At 32.3% G+C, this 22,973-nt stretch overlaps 2 protein-coding genes and 1 long non-coding RNA gene across 5 annotated transcripts in view; 2 read left to right on the forward strand and 1 right to left on the reverse strand.

Moving 5' to 3' along the window:
• Positions 1–20: 20 nt before the first annotated feature.
• On the forward strand, positions 21–14,885 carry LOC100648929 (lysine-specific demethylase lid). 3 transcript variants are annotated; one of them, XM_003393890.4, is made up of 18 exons: positions 21–527; positions 3,475–3,691; positions 3,769–3,929; positions 4,010–4,375; positions 4,463–4,741; positions 4,810–5,302; positions 5,390–5,517; positions 5,607–5,801; positions 6,746–7,206; positions 7,294–7,555; positions 7,641–8,463; positions 8,542–8,750; positions 8,840–9,064; positions 9,172–9,256; positions 9,337–9,737; positions 9,874–9,994; positions 10,132–10,274; positions 10,516–14,885. In XM_003393890.4, the coding sequence occupies exons 1-18, from the start codon at positions 297–299 to the stop codon at positions 10,648–10,650; spliced, it is 4,935 nt and encodes a 1,644-aa protein (XP_003393938.1). In that variant the 5' UTR covers positions 21–296; the 3' UTR covers positions 10,651–14,885. The 3 variants fall into 3 exon arrangements, with proteins under 3 accessions (XP_003393938.1, XP_048267816.1, XP_048267811.1); XM_048411859.1 differs by having other exon boundaries at positions 10,585–14,885; XM_048411854.1 differs by having other exon boundaries at positions 8,840–9,052.
• Positions 1,152–2,663, reverse strand: LOC105667094. The gene is made up of 2 exons (XR_007226325.1): positions 1,834–2,663; positions 1,152–1,717 (listed from the first exon to the last, which is right to left on the reverse strand). It is a non-coding gene; the product is annotated as an uncharacterized LOC105667094 (long non-coding RNA).
• Positions 14,886–18,384: 3,499 nt separating the features above from the next.
• The window catches only part of LOC100649047 (plastin-2), a 46,624-nt gene continuing 42,035 nt past the window's right edge, over positions 18,385–22,973 (forward strand). The window contains exon 1 of the mRNA XM_003393891.4: positions 18,385–18,749. Coding sequence (XP_003393939.1) covers positions 18,699–18,749 — 51 coding nt within the window. The 5' untranslated portion in view covers positions 18,385–18,698. The remainder of the gene's footprint in view (positions 18,750–22,973) is intronic.

A 22,973-nucleotide genomic window follows, 5' to 3' on the forward strand; every position in this document is an offset into this window, starting at 1 on the left:
AGGTTTACGAATAACGGAATGGGGCTATGGGACAGTTGCTCGTGTGCGAGGTTCGGTGTGATATCGTGGTTAGTGTTTACTGTTTGTGTTTTGTGCTTATTGCATACATTGTCAACTGCTTCTCACGAGGTACACAAATGCAGTTAATAAAGATGGTTTATCGAAGCAGATTTCTAAATAAATCGCTGCAACCGGTGACTGAGTAACGGTGCTAAACCTGACGCGAGGTCCTCACCCACGTTAGGTGTCGTGTGGGCCACCTATCCGCGTCCAAGCTGTGTCGAGGTATTCAAGTCATGGTATCGAGGTTCGACACGAACTTCGGTTGTGAAGACTTTTTCGGGACTTATCGTTGCATTCAAGACATGGCTTGTGATCGTGGTGATTCGGACTTCGAGTTCGTCATACCTCCAGAGGCGCCGGTTTTCGAACCGAGTATTGAAGAGTTTCACGACCCTCTTGGCTACATTGCAAAAATACGACCGATCGCAGAGAAGTCTGGCATTTGTAAGATCAAACCGCCGCCTGTGAGTATCATACCTACTATCAATCTTTTTCTTTTCCTTGCTTTCTCTTTCATTTACCTTATCATAGGAAGGACACGTTATACAAGCATCATCCTTGTTCCATGCTTAAAGACCTAAGACTTGAACGAATGAATAACATTGTATTTTCTTGTGATTGTCGTGAACGTGCAGATATGCACACACGACCTCGTTTACGCACTATGACGCTTCCGTACGAACATCACATAGCCGTGACATCATAAAATAAATGAGTTCCTATGTAACATGTACTTTAGAAAAATTCAATTAAATTAAAGGAGGAAAATTCGTTTCTACCCGTATAACGTGTTCCTTTTATATATAGATTAATAAGGATAGAATTTTCCGTTCGCGTTAAAAAAGTACGGATCTGGCAAAAGTCGTGACTGTTTCGTATCGATACGAGTCGTAAGATAATACGATCGAAAGGGAAGAAAAGACTTCGATTTATTATCTCGGAGGGTTTTTTTATTTTGTATGCGTATGCTGTTAGCATTTATATCGACATTTCAGGATGCAATACACACGTCAATATCTTCACGGGTTAGAATAGGAAGTAGAATTGGGAGTGACAGTATTCTGAGGAACTACTAAAAAATTCTGAAATGAAATATGTTGGGTACTCATTTTATTGCGACATTAATATCGTTATAGCTAGAAGGTACGCTATGTAAAATGGCCGAGACAATCGAAACAATGTCACCTTAGGAAAACGTCTTGAAATGTTTCGGAAATTCTATACAATATCCATGACATCGACAGAGGAAGCGCTGAAATAATTATCAGCGTTTATAGGTAAAGATCTTTTTGAGACAATTCTGATATCGTGATATTGTCGATATGGGAATCAGTTTTGTGTGTACCCAGAAGTAAAACGATTTTACCTAAAAATATCACAAGTTTTTGATGAATAAATATGCTTCGTTGTGTCAAATGGCAATTCTCTTCGAGAATCTCTGTATTTGGTTTGTTCTAAGAATTTGATATAATTTTTTTTGTTTTAATTTCGTGTTTTACGAAGTAGAAAGTTCCGATGCGCAGTACCATCAAATTTTGCCATGTTTTTCGCTGCCTATATATACATATATGGAAATATCAGCTTTATGTAAAATATTTAGATTTCTAGTTCAAATTCCATAAATTGTTCGTTTGATTTGTATCACCGTTAGAATCTGTTTGAGCCACCATTTTGTTTTCACATGTGAAAAGGAAGATTTTACAATATAAATCGTAAAATTATTGTTGATCATGAAAAGGATAAATAAATAATGAGAAATTAGAAGTATACCTTCGATATAAATTGGATGTCAAAAATCTTGGTTTTTTTATGCATAAATATATAATCGTCTAAAATGCATCACACAAAACGTGCGAACAGTATAGCACACATAGGTAATAATTTAACATGAATTATATAAAATCTATACTGAGAAAATTACGCAATCATTGTTTTTTTTTTGAATGTATTATACACTTTTTTCCCGAGTGAAAGTATATTTTTATATATTTAAAGCACTAATTTGGTGATTATTTGATTTATGAATTTGGTATGGTGATTTTCACAAATTTATCATAACGTGTATAAATTTAAAACATAAAAATATTATTCTCACAGCTTTTCACGTAAACATTCTTTAGATTTATAGTATATACTGTTTTTAGTCTAGCAACGATAAATGTATCATTACGACTGCTGATGTTCCTCTCCATGCCAAACACTTTAACTTTTAAAAAATTGATTGTTTTTACAATTGTTATCTCTTATTGTAAAATCGATCTCTTTTGTCTAACTGATAACTTCGATCTAATTGTAATTTGTATATTAATCTAGTTATCTGTCATTTATTACTCTTTGAGAAAATTCATATTTTGTAACGGGATGACGCCATTACGGAAATAACTATGGTCACGGCATTAAACGGGCGTCGTATATGGAGAAAATCTTCATGATATTTATGTATTTTCAACTCGAGATGCAGCAATATGCATCATGTTAAAAATATGTCTAATTTTTTATTGTGTTGATATAATTATGTAATCGTTTGTAAACACATTAAATGTTATATCATCACAACAAAATCACTCACATTTCTATTTCGATGGCAGTTTTATGCTCTTTATTACTTGTTGTTTCTAAAAGTCGACTGATCTTACAATGGTGTTGCGTCACGGTGATGAGATGAAGCTACGAAAGCATTTATCGATTATTTAGGTATATATATTTATATGTTACTATGTATCTCATCAATAAATTTCTGATATTTTAGAACAAATAAAATTAAGACGAAAGTAATTTCTTTGCTACTATTTCCTTATGCCAGATAAATATCAATAAAAGACCGTAATTATATTTTCATTACTATATATGCTCTAAATACTAATGCGTATTTTATTAAATTAATTGAATCATTTGAAGACCTGTAAGTATTCCGACGTATATCGAATGCAAATCCAGATCGTAGTAAATGTATATAATTCGCAAAATGTACTATTTTAACTTTTTTTGTATTATACTTTATATAAATGACATTATATAGATAAATATTATAAATGATTAAATAAATTTATATTGTTCTTTTAATAAACAGAGATATGTATAAATAAAATAATCCAGAATTTTTGCATCACTAGGATGCTTATTTTACATAATTTTCACTATACTTAATTTGTTTTGTTATCGAATTGTTTGTAAATATTTGGGAATACTTTACCTCTTTAAGATCTTATGTAATAGTTATTAACAATTCATATTCTATAAATACTACTATAATATATATATACTAATATAATACTAAGTTACTTTGTATATTGTATCATCTTATGTATTTTATACTTTATTTTGTATATACGTGTAATGTATGTATTTTATATTGTAATAGATAAGATATGTATAAATTTTATTAATTTTTCTTTTCTTTTTTGTTTGTAGAATTGGCAGCCACCATTTGCTGTTGATGTAGATAAATTCAAATTTGTTCCAAGAATACAAAGGCTAAATGAATTGGAGGCAAAAACCAGGATAAAACTTAATTTCTTGGATCAGATTGCAAAATTCTGGGAACTTCAAGGTTCATCTTTAAAAATCCCCCTTGTTGAACGCAAGGCACTTGATTTATATTCTTTACACAAGATAGTTACCGATGAAGGTTTGTTGTTTTATTATTTAATTGTTAATATTTTACTTCATGGTTTCTAAATATTAATACATTAATGTTATTTTTAGGGGGAATTGACACAGTTACGAAGGAAAGGAGATGGGCAAAAATTGCAAATAAATTAGGTTATCCTTCTGGTCGTAGTGTTGGAAGTATTCTAAAAAATCACTACGAACGTATTTTGTATCCATTTGATGTGTTTAAACAAGGAAAGACATTGGCAGATATTGTAAGTTATTTCTTATTTAGATGCTGTACGTATTTTTTTTTAATAATTAATGCGCACATATCATATGTTGAATTATACAGAAAATTGAACCAGATTCTAATGTAAATGAGAAAAAGGATAGAGATTATAAACCACATGGAATTATATCACGGCAACAAATTAAACCTCCACCTGAGAAATTTTCCCGTCGTTCTAAGAGATTTAGTGGTCAAGAAGAAAAGCAGGAAGTATCTATTAAGCAAGAGGATTGTAAAGAGGAATGTGATTCTGACAATGATTGTAAAGATGGAATTAGAAATAAACAATATGATGATAAAGATAATAGTAAAGAACTTAAAAAATTACAGTTTTATGGACCTGGCCCAAAAATGGCTGGATTTAATACCAAAGAAGGAAAAAAATCAAACAAAACTAGGGGTGTAAAACTTATTTATGAAGTTGATCCAGTGAGTGTATATCATATGTTATTTAGTTGTGATCTGTATTTATACAATTTATTTTCTCTTTCTTAATTCATGTGTGTATTTTTCTAGTTGGCAAAGTATATTTGTCACAATTGCGGAAGAGGTGATAATGAAGAAAGCATGCTTTTATGTGATGGGTGTGATGATAGTTATCATACTTTTTGTCTTATGCCACCATTGACAGAAATACCAAAAGGTGATTGGAGATGTCCAAAATGTGTTGCTGAAGAAGTTTCCAAGCCAATGGAAGCATTCGGATTTGAGCAAGCGCAAAGGGAATATACACTTCAGCAATTTGGAGAAATGGCTGATCAATTTAAGAGCGACTATTTTAACATGCCTGTACATGTATGTTATCTTATTATGTATTATAATGTTGTAATATACTTGCAAATATTGGACAATACTTTTTGTAGATGGTGCCAACATCACTAGTAGAAAAAGAATTTTGGCGAATAGTTTCTTCAATTGACGAAGATGTAACAGTTGAATATGGCGCAGATTTACATACAATGGATCACGGGTCGGGATTTCCAACAAAAACAAGCGTCAATTTGTTTACATGTGATCAAGAATATGCTGAATCTTCATGGAATTTGAACAATTTACCAATTTTACGAGGAAGTGTATTAGGTCATATAAATGCTGATATTAGTGGTATGAAAGTTCCATGGATGTATGTTGGAATGTGTTTTGCAACATTTTGTTGGCATAATGAGGATCACTGGAGTTATTCAATCAATTATCTACATTGGGGAGAGCCGAAAACATGGTATGGTGTACCAGGTTCTGAAGCGGAACGTTTCGAACACTCAATGAAATCGGCTGCACCAGAATTGTTTCATAGTCAACCAGATTTACTTCATCAGTTAGTTACTATTATGAATCCAAACATTTTAACGAATGAAGGTAATACGATATAATTTTTAATTGCCATTTCGTTAAGTATATACTATTTAGTATAAACTATTGTTAATATTTATATTTGATTTTTAGGCGTTCCAGTATTTAGAACTGATCAACACGCGGGAGAATTTGTAGTGACATTTCCGAGAGCGTATCATGCAGGTTTTAATCAGGGTTACAATTTTGCTGAAGCCGTGAATTTTGCTCCCGCTGATTGGGTATACTATCATTTTAAATTCTTATTACCAACATATTATATTATATCCATGTTTGTACTTAGTTTATACAGTTATTCTATGTTTAATAGCTCAAAATTGGACGAGATTGTATAACGCATTATTCAAATTTAAGACGATTTTGTGTATTTTCTCATGATGAATTGGTGTGTAAAATGTCATTGGACCCAGACTCATTAGATATAGGAATTGCAACTGCAACTTACCATGATATGCTTCAAATGGTAGATGATGAGAAGAAACTACGGAAGAATCTGTTGGAATGGGTAAGTGATATATTTCTATTTTTCAAATAATATAATTTTTATTTTTTAAATTCGATGCAGATATCACAAATGTATTTTAAAAATAAAATACTTATAGGCAATACAACTAAATTGTTAAGTTTATCAAATTGCATATTTATGTAATTTATTAATTATTATAAATATATATTTCATCTTTTGTTTTATTAAAATTTATAAGATGCTTGGCGTCTAATTCTTTTTTGAACTCATAAGTATTTTTAACGTTTAAATGTTGCCTCCAAAATCACTTTCTCACATAGAACAGATTATAATTCTAAATGCAAAGCCTAATATATTTAGGTCAAATGGTATAGTATATGCTGAGACATTCCCTCACAGACTTACACATACAACATTGCACGTACACGTCGGCAAACATACATAACCGTAACCATGCGGGCACACGCGGTGAAAGACGTGTGTGCGGCTGATATTACCAACCATTGGGCATCGTAGTTTCACCGACGTCGTTATAATCATCGTTAATGCCTTTATATTTCGTTATTTTTGGTTAGCCTACATTCATATCATTAAAATAGTTTTTGTGCGATCGTTCCTTAGTTATCAACCTTGACTTGTTGATACCTATTTGGTGTGTCTCTCATTTTGATTATATAACTTTTATTGGCGAATAGAGGTTATGTTTTTAAAGTCTTGCCATGATGCTAAACAGCCGTTATATTTTCTCTGTTGGTTCAGAGATTTTTATAGTTTTTCTTGTAATTTTGTTGAAAAGTATTTTTGTTAATTTTAAACAAATAATATATTTGTAAAAATCTTTTCTATTTTAAAGTGTTCTTATCTACAGATGGATACATGTGTTTCATTGATAATCTCATTCTGCGTTGTAATATTTCTTTTAAAATGTAAGAATGGTGTATGTTCTCATGAATGATCTTTGTGGTAAAAATTATATCTTTCAGGGTGTAACAGAAGCAGAACGAGAAGCATTTGAACTTTTACCGGACGATGAGAGACAGTGTGAAGCTTGCAAGACAACTTGTTTTTTGAGTGCAGTTACATGTTCATGCCAAAGTTCTCAATTAGTTTGTTTAAGACATTTCACAGATCTTTGTGATTGTCCTCCAGATAAGCATACACTACGTTATCGCTATACTCTAGACGAATTACCAATTATGTTACAAAAATTAAAATTGAAAGCAGAGTCATTTGACTCCTGGGTAACAAAAGTAAAAGAGGCAATGGATCCTGATAAAAAGAGTGATAAAATTGAATTAAGTGAATTAAAAGAACTGTTAAATGAAGCCGAAAGTAAAAAATTTCCAGAAAGTGAATTGCTTACAGCTTTAACAACTGCTGTACAAGATGCTGAAAAGTGTGCAAGTGTTGCACAACAACTTTTGAGTAATAAACAACGTACCAGGTATTATGAAGTTTTTTGGTTTATGTTCATATTAGTTATCACTATTTGTATTAAGATAAGTTCACTTATTTGAAATTTTTTATACAGAACCAGACAATCTGTTGAAACTAAGTACAAGCTTACAGTAGAAGAATTAACACTTTTCTATAAAGAAATAACAAATCTGTGCTGTGAACTCAAGGAGTCTGATGGTGTAAAATTTATACTTGATCAAGTATTGCAATTTCAAACAGAAGCAGAAGAACTAGAATCTAAAGAGGATGATTGTGATATTGAACAGTTGGAAAAATGTATTGAATTTGGAGATTCTATTTGTATTGAACTACCTCAACTTACACATTTGAGACAAGTAAATATATAAATATAATGTATACACGTATTTGACAAGAATATATTCGTGTTCTTAGATATATAATCACATTTATTTATTACAGAAATTAACACAAATGCAATGGCTTGAGGAAGTAAAGTCTGTTCAAGAAGATCCAAAGTCAATACATCGTGATGATTTAGCAAAATTAATTGAGAAAGGAATGATAATGCATCCTCATTTAAGTATAGAAAATACTGTCTCAGAGTTGCAAGCACTGATGCTTGCAATTGATGATTGGGAAGAAAAAGCAAAATTATATTTCCATACAAAAAATAGACAAACTATTACATCTCTTGAAGAATTTATTCGTAAAGCTGATAAAGTAGAAGCTTACCTACCAAGCTTAGATATCCTTCAAGATACATTAAACAAGGCAAAAAATTGGACAAAAATAATGGAAGAGATACAAGCAAGAGATAACTTTCCATACTATAATACGCTAGATGATTTAATAAAGAAAGGTAGAAGTATTCCACTGCACCTAGATACGCTTCCAATTTTAGAATCTACTCTTTCACAAGCAAAAACCTGGAAAGAAAGGACAGCAAGAACATTCCTAAGGAAAAATTCACATTATACTTTAATGGAAGCTTTATCACCACGAATTGGCGTTGGTATACAAGCATTGAAAGCTAAAAAGAGTAAGAATGAAGATTCTATAGGACCTGTATTTGTCTGTGATACAAAATTGGATGATTCCAATGATTCAGCTACCGTTGTAGCTGCGTTTAAATTAGCTGAACAACGCGAAATGGAAGCGATGCGAAATTTAAGGGAAAGAAACTTAATGAAAACCGAAATTGACGATTCAAGGTATTGTGTTTGTCGTCGACCAAGATTCGGGGTCATGCTTCAGTGTGAGCTTTGTAAGGATTGGTTTCATTGTAAGTAATATTTTCTCATTATAATGAATATAGGTGTTGAGCTCAATTATAATTAGTCAAAATATATTGTAATTTTAGCAAACTGTGTACCTTTACCAAAGACATCGTATAAAGGAAAATTTTCAATGTCAAGAGAAATGAAATTTTTATGCCCATGTTGCTTACGTTCACGACGGCCACGGTTAGAAACGATTCTTGCACTTTTAGTTAGTCTTCAAAAAATTCCTATTCGTTTACCAGAAGGTGAAGCATTACAATGTTTAACGGAACGTGCAATGAATTGGCAGGTGAGGTTTATGTAAAAATTAACATTAACAAATTGAGTTATAACATATAACGATATACATAATATACATAGTATACGTACATCGAATAGGATCGAGCTCGACAGGCATTAGCCACGGATGAAATTTCATCTGCACTAGCAAAATTGTCTGTATTATCACAAAAATTAGTGGAAGCAGCTGCAAGGGAAAAGACAGAAAAGATTATCAGCAGCGAACTGAAAAAGGCAGCAAATAATCCTGAATTACATCAGAGAGTACAAGCAATTGCACCACTCAGTGGTGTGCATTCAGATGATAGCGTAGTTAGTATTGCGGTATGTCTATTATATAAATAGTATTATGTATAGAATTTATAATATAGCACAATATTTGAAATACGTCTATATTATACACTATTGAATATATTTATGATATATTTTAGGATGATGATGACGACGTTGTTACTATAGATGACGATGAGCCAAGTTGTAGTACATTCAATAGTAATGAACATGCGTATTCCTATAGTAAGATCCTGTTTCATAAAAAATAATAAATGTTAAAGATATAAACGTAGTATTCATGATGTTTATGTTTTCCTTTACAGTATCAAAAATTCAGCGTAAAACACAATCAAATGATGCAACGGAAATTGCGGTTGTACTTTCACAAACAGCAAGGTTACGTCTCGAAGAACTGATGATGGAAGGCGATTTATTAGAAGTTGCACTCGATGAAACACAACACATCTGGCGTATACTATGTCATACAAATAGTCCTAGTACGGTTCGAAAGTATGCATCGTACGAGGAAGTTCAAACTAACTTGAATCAGGATATAAAGGATGTAAAAAAGCGTGGAAGGAAACGAAAATCCGATGAATTGGAATTATTGAAAAAACTTGGAAAACAAAAAATGGAAGAAAAGAATTTAGCTAAGCGCAAAGCGTTGCAGAAAGAAAAAAAATCAGCTAGTTCTCTAGTTCCAATAAAGCGTGGACCTCGAAAGGTATTTAAATTTAGAAATGCTTTGTATATATTAGCGAAGCTTGAATTTGGAACATTTCCTAGTTAAAAATACTTCATATAAATACGGTGTTTGTTACGAATCTGTTACTTTGGTTTCAATTAAACGTAAATTTTAGATGAAACGTAAAGAAGGAGAAGAAGGTCCAAAGAAAAGGGGTGGTAACAGGAAAAAGACCAAACAGGATACTTCAGACGAAGAAGATGATTGTGCGGCTGTTAACTGCTTACGACCTAGCGGTAGGAATACTTTACATATTTCAACAAAATATTTTAGTATAATTATATTTATTACTACAGTGTGTGTGTGTGTGTGTGTGTGCGTGCGCGCGCGCGTGCTGTTCTATATATTACTGTTTTGTTTTTGTTTATGTTAGGTAGGGAAGTTGATTGGGTACAGTGTGATGGTGGCTGTGAAGGTTGGTTCCACATGCATTGTGTTGGTTTGGATCGTACAGAAATTGCAGAGGAGGATGATTACATATGTAGTAATTGTAAAGAAGCAGAGCAAAACTCAACGGTAAGTTAAAATTAATATGCTTAGGATGTCATTGCTACTTTTGTAGTATTTTTAGCTGCTTGGTGAAATTGAAATCTTTTCTCTTTGTTGTGTAATATTTTAGTTTTACACAGAATTTCAATTACTTCCCAATTCTTGATTTCATTTGAATTCAGTTGAGTCTTAAGTCTTCTTCATTTGTTAAATGATATTATATTATAGTTTTAGTGCAATATTTTTTTTTGTGTTGTCTATACTGTAGTCAAGAGCGCCAGATCCCCTAGCTGAATCATTAGGCCTGGATGCACTTCTTTCCCTTTCTCAATCTCAGGGATACCAGGGCACAGATAGCGAAGCAGACATTCAAGAAACCACATCCTTCGTCAAGACTTACTAGCCTACTTTACCTCGTTAGCTCTGTACAAGGCTAGGATGTCTATCAATTCAATTGGCTGGGAACTTACAGCCCGACAATTAATATCATCTACAATCATCATTCAGTCAGTTGGTACTGCAGATTATCGGATGCTGTTTGATTACTGTTGCGAGCGGATATTGGAGATAAAGTATTATAATGCGGTCAAATTGCAATATTGACGATTATGAATATTATTTTTTTATTTTGATTTGGTACCCTGTAGAGAGGTATCAACTTTTTGTATGTATTATATTGCATTGTATTTTATTTTTCTAAGATAAAACAGTTGTTTATTAAGAAGATTTGTTGTTCGAGTCCAATACATTTATTTATACTGAAGGAAAGCTAATTTCATACATTAATATTTAATGTTAATTTATAACATGAAAACCTGCTTGCTTTTAAGTAAAATAAGATATTAATTTTGAATTAAGTATACGATTATGATTAAAAAAACCTTTTAAATTGTAATACATATTGTACAGATCAAGTATCGCGGATGAACCGTGATATACTACTTTGTGGTTTATATGGGATTTTAGAAAACAGATATTTTGCATCTCATTGTAACTCTTATTTCTTATCTCTCGCTGCAACGGTCGATAGGAAATACAGGTTTTGCGAGACCAACGACTGTTGAATAATTAACGATAAGCATTATTCATAATGCAATCTATAGTGTGAATGTGACGCTCTTTTCCTAAATAATGCATGGAAAAGATAAAAAAAAATGTAAAAGATAACGAAGAAAGGAAAGGAGGGCATAGTTTGATCTAATGATTTAGACGATCTGTGACAAAAAAGAAACATTAACGACGGCGATAACATATATAATAAAGAGAAGTCACCACAAATTACTTCTATTCGAAGAAAGATTCCGTCGGTTTTTGTATCGAGTTTTAATTGTAATGGTGTAAGAGAACTTCCCTTGCGCTAAAATAGTATGTACAGATAGACTGACGTATGTGTGTATTAAGGTAGATATTATACATATTCATATATATATACATATATATACATACATATATATATATATATATATATATATGTCTTTTATGTATATATATATATAAGAAATTAGGTTGAAATATAGAAGTAAGTCACAGTTTGTATAAAACAAAGAATTGACACGCAGATACATAGCATATCTAAATCTGCCTTCCTGAAACAATTGATCGCAATTCATTGGATTTTGGACCAGAGTGTACAACTTATATAATTTATACGAATTTGTAAATCATTTAATTTTTCATTTCATTTCATCTTTCTTATCACAAACATCTAGAATATCGTTTTATATTATGGTATTATTGATTTCGTCAAACAATTCCCAAATGGCCTAAAAAAAAAAATACATTTTATAATGTAAATTCTATTTGTAGTATTATAAAATATTAATTTCTTACGATTTCAAACTATTAACAGATAAAAATATTTGTTTCAATCCTTATGATTGTATTACGCTTTGTAATATTTAATAGGTCAATAACTTTATACCTTGGTGTGCCGATCCTTTCATTTTATACGCTCAACGTTAGTTCGCGTTCAACATTTAAAACTGCTAACTGTCCTATATTGTTAACATTTACATGGTGTAATGCATCGTTGTAGTATAATTAAAGCTTACTTATTACTTTGTACATTAAAGTATTATAAAATCACTAAATGTTATAAAGACGATACTTATACTAACGATAAAATATATTCCGTAATAAACCATTTTATAAATGTCGTAAGTGTTGCAAATATGGATCTCATTCTCGATAAAAAAAACGGAAAAACGTAAGAGATACGTTGTTATCCATTGGTGTGAAATATAGGTTACGAAATGTAATTTGTGTATTTAATGTTGACTCTGGTACAAAACCGTGTTTCGTATATAAGTTAATAATTACATTTTCTAATTATTTTTTAATACGATTCTTGAACTGGCTTTCTTGTTCTTTTTTTTATTTATACATAAAAATTTAATATACTTAACTCTTGTGCAAAAGTGTTATGTGCGTGTCTCTATCTACTAATGTGGTTTTTTTGCATGATGTGCCAAGAAAAACTGCATTGTGTAAAGAAAAGAAATAACTTTATTGTGGATTTATCGAATGAGCTGTGCTCGCAGCACGAGAAATTTTGTATAATTACTTGTTAAAGAAAACGAACTTCAACCATTGAGTTTCCATATGAACTAGAATCTATATGAATGCATGTTATGTGTGGGATGACACGGCGTACAGTGTGTTTTAAACATTTGCATATCAAAATATACGATTCGAATCGTCGATGTTAGCATAAATCGAATGAATTTTGTTAACGAATGTTCCACTGTTAGATGTCGTAGCTTAAGGAAATGGTAATTGCTCGATCAATGGTTAACAGAATTCATTTTAAAATAACAGTAGCTATTGGAAAATACCAACATATTATATTATACATAATCCACGATTAGTATGTTGTGCGTTTTGTTTAAAACAGACTGTAGGTCAAAGATTTAATGAGACATGTGTACACATATATATTTTTGTACAGATACAAAAAAAGCTCGATAATCTCTTTGATTATTGTTCCTGGCTACGCGGGAATGCAGTGAATTTCTAACGATAGTGTTGTTTTCGCGTTTAGATTTTTCGAAATATGAATTTTATTTGTTTCTTTTCGTAATAAAAATAATATATATAATAAATTATATATATATATATATATATATATCATATTTTATATCATATATATATAATATATGATAATGTATATATATATTATTTTATATTATGTATATTATATATATATATGTATACATATGTACGTACATTGGTTATTGTATTTTATACAAAGTACTTAGAATCATTTTTTATTAGTCGAGATAAGCATTGAAAAAGAAGAAAGAAAAGGAAAAGAAGAAAGAAACGAATAATAAAATTATATGCTTTATGAGGTGGTACACTATCATTAAAAATACATTGTGAGACTAGTGACATAAAAAAAAAAAAAATATTGAAATTGCGTGATTACTTAGAGCTGTTGCAAAATGGACATATTTGAACGTTGTACTTTATCATTAAATATTAGCGTACACTATGTTGAATACTGATCTGTCGTTCGGCGTAATATAGGCAAGTCCCTACGCGTTTCTAAGGAATTATGCTAATCATCATAAGGAAAGAAATTCATTTTCGATAATTTTCATTGATAATAAGCGCAACGTGTTTAGTACTGATTTCGGTTCTCTTTTGTAACGAAATATTTGACGGAGCGTGCACCCGTTAGTAGATTATAAATTTATCGAATTTATTTGAGAAGGATATTATTAAACGAAGTATTGTGCGTTGTTTTCATAAATCAAAGTTATAATTATATGTCATTAGCTTTACACGTAACGCAATTTAATTTTCATGCGCAGCTAATATTTATTTTAACATGTAATTTGTTCATTCACATGATTGATGAAATCACATTTTTTAAGAGGAGTCAGGCTACTAAAAATTTTATGATATATTGAAATGCCTGCAATTTTACTTGAAATCTATATTTTGCGATATCGTTGTAAACTGTTTGACCACGATGATAATTATTTTTCTGCTAATTAATATTTATTTGTCATTCACGGTTTTAAAACTTAATTTTTGTTCGACTTACATACGATGATTACTTAGTATTTATTCGATCGTTCACATTCATTCAAACGATATAGTCAAAAAATGTTACTTAATTTTCGTTGCATCATTGCTAGTAACCATCTTTATGTTAAATCCGATTGTTTCTTTGTTCCTTTCTATTCTGTATATTATGCGGAAAGATCACTATAAAGCCTTTTACGTTAAGCGTGTTTTGGTTATTCCGAACGTTAACCTCGCAAAAAGAAAGAAAACTTTTCACCAAAAATTTAGTCGATAGAAAATCATTATCGTGTATCTATGTATTTATTTTATTTTTATCTATTTGTGTTTTCTCGATTGTCCTTAGAAAAAAAAAAGCCAATTCCATCACGAGGAAAGCTTCCAACGAATATACGATCTTTTATCATCATCACTTGCGTAAATAACTATTTTATCGTATAACATAATAGATACATCGTTTATTTCCTTTATACACGAATCATTTTAGACAGAAATATTTATGAGACAGTAAATGTAACCTAGGGCTAAATAGCGTTAAAGTAGCCTTTATTTGTAAGATTATATCACTTTGATTTCCGATAAAATATATTAAATGTAAATGTGTAAGTACATGTACGTTCAATACCATAAACTGTTTTTTCTCTTGTTTTTTTTTTTCCAAACAGTTTAAACAAAGAAAAGCTAGTATATCGGATAAAAGGTACAAGTGTAGGAAATGCATCGGACATTTAAGACATTTTTTTTGTTAAAAATAGTGTCATTGCCGATCTTCTATGATGTAACATTATTTCAAAGAGGTCGATGTCCGTGGAAGCGTATTCGTGTAACCGGCGGGAGAGATAGAATGTCAATAAAGAGCGGCGGAACACGAAAGTTCGGGGAGACATGAATTTCTCGTCCATATCACGCACAACGGGAAGTTGAATAAGCCTGGTCCGAAGAAGATTCGTATTTGTGTAGGATAGAGCTTTCGGCAAAACTAATATTTCAGGCGTTAGGAGAAGGATTAGAGAGTGTGAATATGATTTTTCAAATGAATATTACAATTTTGGCCAGCTCAGCGATCTACATACGACGTAGATAAAGTCTATTTTTTTAGTATTTTTTTGTATAAATTGATTTTGTATAAAAAACAAATTTCTATTTTATTTTTCAAAGGTTATTTTGTTTCCCTTTTGTGTGCTTTTTGTCGATAACGGTCGTGTCCGTCCTTTATTATTAAATAATAAAGAGTAATTAATATACAGTAACATTACTAATTTAAATATCATTCGTAAATGCGCGCTGGAATTATGTATATTGCTTTGTCCATTCGTTTAACGATGCCTTCCAACAGCAAATCGAGCATGGAAACGGACTCCACGTCGCATCGCGCAATTTAAGCGACCGTTTTATTGTCTCTTACTGTGTATATAAAAAAATGATTCACTATCGCGGGATTTCGTTGTTCGTTTCTGTGAACCTAAAAGTCGGCGACTCATCGGCATCGTGTTTTGTCTTATCGTGGCATCTTCATCGTCATTAAGTTATACTTTACAAATATATTCTTTTATTCATTCAAAAATACTAAGTTCCAGGGTCGGCTTAACTTCGCGGGAAACAACGAAGTTGTTCCGTGGTCAATCGAGTCACGGTTTTCCAATTAGACATTCCATTTTAATATTTCACCTCGCGTTGAAACGGTAGCGAATATATCACCGATATTATCCACAGGCGATAATGCTTGCAGCAAAACTAGTAAACAAAAAACATTTTGAAAACGAGGTATGTAATAAAGATAATGGCTATCGAATATCGTGTCACCTTTTCTTTTATTTGTTCTTGATAGAGCAGTTGCCATATCGAAGCAGAATAATAATGTACAGTGGCTCGCGAAAGCTCAAACAATTATCATAGAAAAGTTTTCTGGATGTTCTTATGGTCGTCGTACAACATTTTCCGAAATTTCTTTAACTTTTTAGCGAGATACTACTATCGTAATGTGTTGGCAAAGTTTGAAATGCATAAAGAAGTTACAAGATACGTATCGACAAATGTGTAGAGGTCGTAAAAGTATTTGGTAGACTATGAATAGTTGTTACGAACGTATAGTTAACGTTAAAGGTGTTCTTTTTAAATATATTAAAGGTTTATTAACGTAATTAATAATTGATTGCTCGGATATCTTTGCGATGTGTATGTTTGCAACGAAGATTTTGTAACTTCGGATTCTAAATTTTGATGTTAATGATAGCTGTGTCTCGTTACTATACATTTATAGAAAATTTCGAGATATATAATATATCCAAAGTAGATTGCCTATTATAACATTTAGTAGAAATAAACAAAACTCTGCTTATGTTCCACTTCTTTAATTAAAAATGTGAGTTTGCATAAATGTCCGTAACGTAGTCACTACGGTATTAATGAAATTTCAAATTATTTTATATAACGCAAATTACATTCAAATATATTCTTGTGTCATTAAGTTTCCGCTTAAGATATTTAGTTTTATTCTACAGACGATTTTACATATGTGCAATTTCTTGTGTATGGAAGTAACATTTCGTTACTTTTATGGCATGAGATACTAGCAATTCCGTGACATGTTAAACAATTTTATCATAAAGGCAATTCAAGGTAAAAGAAAAGAGCTTAATCCTTCGCAGAACGAGCATTATTTCGTTTAATAAGAATTTTGATTCAATATAATTTGGCGATATATGGTGACGAATCGAAAGGTATTTTATGGTTCGTATTTGGTGAAAGAAGAAAACTATGACGAATGAAGTGATTCATAGAGAGAATGTCTTCTGTCAGATCGAAGAGACGCTCTTTGGACAACTTCCGCCCTCAGGTTTTTAAAAGTAAAACGCTTTGATAGTAGAAGGGAGTGGATCCAAATAAGAGATGCTTTTGTTCTCTAGAATATTCCACATTTCATCCATAAAACATAAGTTGAAGTATAAAATGTCAGAATTGAATATTTTTTACGTTACAGGATATTTATAAGAATATTTTTATCGACCAATATCGAGTAGAATATATCGTAGAAATATAACAGAAACATAGTTAACTACTTACCTTATATCTTCAAGTCAGTTTCCAAACTGATCTTTTGTTCATATTTTAATTTCATTACGTAAGTAAACGATTAATGTTCAGTTAAAAAAAAAAATGACTCACGCACTTCCATTAGTTTAAACTTATCGCAAGAAAATAAGGTAAATAATAATAAATTTTAAGATAAATTTAAGAAACAGCTTCTATTGGGTTGGCAACTAAGTGATTGCGGATCTTGTCATTATATGATACTACTTAGTTGCCAATCCAATACTACATTATCGCTTTCCCGTACTTTTCAATATATGTAATCGATCGATGCTGCTTCAGAACAATTTATATATTATAGTTCTATCCGACTTGAACAGAGGCAGATTAAATTTATAAGAAAGTTTAAATCAAAATCCACTTCCAATACCTCAGACTGCGAGTTATTAAATACAAATTACACATAATATTACAAAAGTAATTTATATGTCATATATTGCTATAACAGTGAACGATTAAACGCTTATTCAAACAGCTTCCAAAGAAATCATAAGGCAAAGAGTCAACGAATATACCTATATATACATATAATAAGTAGACTGCGTATATTTAATAAGTTCATGTTTTCATAAATATAATTAAGAGCATGAAATCTGGGTAAAAAATTCTTTTACCTATTAAATATTATAGAGTACTTTGGGTATTTTATATGAATATTGCATATCACATGCATTTTATGCATTTTTGCACCTTTAAATTTTTCATAAATGCATAAAAATCCATAGTTTGATAATAACGATTCGATATTTCTGGTTTGAAATCGCCAAAAATTTGTTCCGTCAAAAAATATAACGACTGAAAAGAAAGAAAAGAAGAGAAGAGTCAATAAAGGATTGTTTGTGTGTTAAACAGATAAACTAAGCATGATAATGTTTACAACTTATAACATTTGAAGTTTTTCGATGAACCTGGCACGGACCTGTCCTATGGTGTCAAGACAGCAATGTCCCTTCTTTCTGGTTCGGTCGTTTTCGGGTGCGCTCGGCTGGCTGGCGCGCGCTTCGTTTGGTGTACAATGTACGGAGCCTCAGTATTTGCTGCGACTCCGTAATAGTAGGACGCGTCCTCGCGGTGTTTGACTGGTAACCGCGTCGTAACCAAAAACGCGTACGCGAGGTGCGAGAACGCCCCAGGTAACCGTTTTTGTAACTACCCGCGTGTACCCCGGGTGAAAATTACCGACTCGTGTTACACATTTTCTCTGTCTGATTGGTGTGTACCGCTGTACACTGGACATCAATTAAGAGAGAGGAGAAAGAGGGAGTGAAAAGGGCTACACGCAGGGACTGCAGAGAAAGGAAAGACGGAAGGATTATATATTCGAACAACATGGCCACTGCGATCGACGACCGGCAGGAGTTGCTGGAGCAATTTCAAGCGGTGAGTCCTTTTGCCTTTGTCCTTTTTACTGATCATCGAATTTCGAACAATCGACTCGTAAGGCATCCGTTACTATGGTTCTCGCGTTGATGTTGCACGTATTACTACGTATACCCCGGCTCCTTATCGATCGCCGGTTTTATCAGCATGCTTTCGTGGAAACCCACCCTCGTAGGGACTACGCCGGGTGTCGCCGCCCTGTACTCGGTTTATCCGTTTTTTACGCTAAGCCTTCGCGAAATTTCAAACGTACACATCGCGTTGACAATCGTCTCTATTTACAAATACGTGTATGGTAACAGAATGATTAGTTTGGTCGAAATTTGTTAATACGTCGACTGCCGGGCAAATTTTGTATTTCTTGCACACAGCGCCTGTGTGGTGTCGCTTGTTTCTATTATGTATATAGCATCCCTTAGTGAAGAAATTAGAAATTGTTTAATCTTTCTGTAGGTACAATTAAAACTTTTGTGAAACAGCAAAACTTTCACTACAAGACATATAATATAGAAGTAGAATATATTATATTTATTTTAGTGAAATCGATATATTTTTTTTGTGCATCATTTCTTAGAAATAGGGTTGTGAGTGCCATGATTCTCATTCCTATATTAAATATATTATTTTGAGTTAATATTTAATAATATTCAATCTTTTCCTTCTTACGAATGTTCATGTATGCTAGCTGCAAAAATGAAAGTATATTTTCACATTGTACATACGCGTGACTAATTGGTGAGAAAAATAATTCCCACCGTCCATAAAAGCATTAAGTACTTTATGAAAGAATTTAATATTTTACATTAGAGTATTAAAAACTTTATGAATATGTAGTACGTATTATAATTGCCATAAATACTATATTACAATGTTATATACAATAATGATAATCTATCAGGCAATCAATGTACTATAGCATCTTACCAACTGTTTTTCTAATAAGCCATACAAGCATCTATGAATCAGTGCAACATTATGCGGTTGTATTGTAACGAGGATATGAATCATGTGTAATTCGTTTAGAAAAATGACGCATGTACGTTCTGCGGGCACATTGTGTCGGTCTGAGCTGCATCGAACGTCAACAATTTTTCAAATCGATCGAGCGCGTAATTACGTTCGATATCGAGTATCGTAACCCGGTCACTTTTCACTTATACTCTTCCGTACACAAGTTCACGCACGTGTAACATGTAACCACTCTCTCCACTTATTACTATACGTATACGTAACGTATTTTGCGCTGCGTGCTGTCATGCTTGTTAAATAGTCCGGATGAAGAAGTCCATTAACTGTAACATTCGTTATAAGTCACGCATTATCTATTGTTTTCGCGGTTCGCCTTACCGACATTTGCTTTATTTACATTCTGTCTTATGCCGATACGGCAAGCACCATATATTAACTGTACGAAATTTATCATCTTCCCGTGTTATTTACATGCTATATAAATGGAGGGTTCACGCAAAATCGACCCTTGCATATATTTTTATACTTTCTCAGGGGGAAAAATGTTCAAATAATTTAAGCATTTTTAATGTTTATTGGATAGTTCTTAATGTTTTTAAACAAAATATTCAGTGTATTATATAACATCACAAGTAGATCATGAAATTGGATTAATTGGATTAAGGTGTTTTTGGAGCAAAAAATTAAAAAATAAATTAAATTAGCATAGGGGCCAGTTCATTCTTACGTGGATTGATTGTTCTTCATAGTATAGCAAAAACAAACACATTGAAAAGGATATTGAAAAGTATCAATTATCCTTTTTCTTAACTAAGGTTATGTTGTCATGTAAGAAAGCAATGAGTTTGATATCTTGCAAAACTAACAATTATACTAATAGGAATATGAAAATAGCTGTATTTATTTAATAAGAACTATTTTGGTGAACATTAGTTTTAATGGAGGTTATTTTTATCAAACAATAAGTCAGGATATAGATCGATTTTAATATCGATTCCACCATGTCGCAAATCTCGCTTGTAACAACCATTAGAAAGCTGTCGCATCTTATTCTGGTTATTTTATCCATATACCATGAAGATATCGATTTGTATTTGTATCGAAGTATTTATCGATATGGTATTTACCTGATAAATTTAAGGCTTAATAATCAGTATGTATCTGAATGTAGTTAGTAACAATAATAATTTGATTATTAAATCTTGTTAATTTACCGATAGAGAAAGAAACGATTATATCGAGTACAATACAATTTGATACGAAGATACCAGAAAGCTGAATCACCAAAGAATGTGACAAAAGTCGCTTTGTATGTAAACCCTATGTTGCTTCATCGTTTTAGGAGGATTTGCTTTCGATGTAACTTTCCTAACGGAACCGATCGTTCGACCTTTAATTTCCCCCGATAAATGTCTCTAAAATTCCTCGATACCGTTATGCCCATACTCGGAGAAGAGTTTCAGCTCTTGAACACTCGTGTCGCTGCACTCTAATGTACAAAAGGAAGACACGTGACCGTGATCGCACGTGCTCGTCCTTCAAATACCTACGCTTGTTCCAATTATATATCGCTATTACCGTTGGGATCGTTTCTTCGCGGATATACATGGTGCATCAAGATGTATGCACACCATTTACAGTTTTTCGATCGGTTTCGATGGGCGACAGCATCTCGTAACCAAGTGGTTATTCCTCGTTCTTACAAGTTCACTTTTCACGGTTGATTTTAACCGAGCTTGTGTGTCTCGTTTCGTGAAACCTTTTACTCTTGCTCGCGTGTCTGCGGCTGAGCATTAATTGAATTTGTTCTTGTATACGAGTTTACAATGTTTCAATATAGAGCTCTTTAACCCTTTATAACTGGAATTTTGCTTACAGGAATAGTAATTGTAATTTTGAGTTGGAAATTGAGAATCAATGAATATAACGTTATCTTGCAATGAATATAATAGTGAAATACAATAATATAATGTTATACAAATTATTATTTTAATTACGAAATTTACTAGTATTTGTTAGCTAGTATACGAGTTGTTATTAAACTATTATCGGTTAATTTTTATAACAGAGGATTCATTATATTCTACTTTTTTCTCTGTCGTGGTAAAACGATTTACGAAACCTAAAAGAGAACAGAGAAATAGAAGACGAGCTTCCCATATTTGTTTCTATCTATCGCTAATCCGAATATACGTACTCGTCGTGTTTTTTATTTCACGCGTAACCTATCGTCACCGTTTTATCGATCGAATCTGCAATTCATGAGTCACGGTCCTGGCCACCGTTTGGGTCGGATTTCTCGTGCATTTATTCGTTTCTGAGTATGGAAGGTAGGCAGGCAGCTAGCGTGGCGTTTAAACCAGCAGGATACAATTATAACCGTTGATGCGGATGGTGCTTAGAAACGAGATGAGAATCCCCTCGGAAACAATGACCTTGCTCAAGTACAAGGGAGATGGCGAAATTGCTCCCTTCCGCCGGCATTGTCGAGAAAGTCTTCAATTATCTTATTGATCGCGTTACCGGTGCGAGAACACAACCCCTTCCGCGACATCCTGCCCGTTGCAACGTTGCGAAAACGCACGTACGAATGTGTATGTGTACGTCGAAGAGCACCGAGGGGACCACCCTTGACGTCACGCTCAGCGTGGGCCTAGCCGCGCCACGTTTAAATTTTCAATCGCCATATCTCGCGATTTTATACAGCTGGATAGATTTTGAAGTCGTAAAATGATAAAATAGGAAAATTTGAAACATCGGAGTAATATGGATACACGGGAATCTCAAGATAAACGATTGGAACGATAATCGAGATATTTCTTGATGAAATTATTTGCTAGGTTAATTATATGTAAAAATATCGCGTGATAGGAATAAAAGGCTGTAGGAAGTCGAAAATTTGACGAACGTGTTTGTCGAAGTAATATTGAATGACGTTTATAATAGAATAATTGTAGTATATATTGGAATGATCGTGGAATTTAAATATAGTTGGGACTCGTTTAAATTATAGAGATTACATCGTGAAAAGAAAGTACAGTCGATCGTTAAGCGTTATCCTTCAATTGATACGGTTGATATTAATTATATATCGATGTCAATCACATTAATTAAGATTATACATGTACATACTTCAAGATGAAGTATCGTAACTTATATTTACCTCCGACTACTATAATCATTTATGACTCAAACGATATCGTTTATGGGTTACGATCATTTGACCTCTTGGAGTTCTTTGAACTCATAAAACAG

The sequence above is a fragment of the Bombus terrestris genome, chromosome 2 (assembly GCF_910591885.1).
Source record: "Bombus terrestris chromosome 2, iyBomTerr1.2, whole genome shotgun sequence".
Lineage (NCBI taxonomy): Eukaryota > Metazoa > Arthropoda > Insecta > Hymenoptera > Apidae > Bombus > Bombus terrestris.

Coding starts and splice junctions, on each gene's coding strand:
- LOC100648929 (XM_003393890.4), top strand. CDS start 297: ATGGTATCGAGGTTCGACACGAACTTCGGTTGTGAAGACTTTTTCGGG. Junction 3,930..4,009: donor GAAAGACATTGGCAGATATT/GTAAGTTATTTC, acceptor TGAATTATACAG/AAAATTGAACCAGATTCTAA. Junction 9,257..9,336: donor TGAACATGCGTATTCCTATA/GTAAGATCCTGT, acceptor TTTCCTTTACAG/TATCAAAAATTCAGCGTAAA.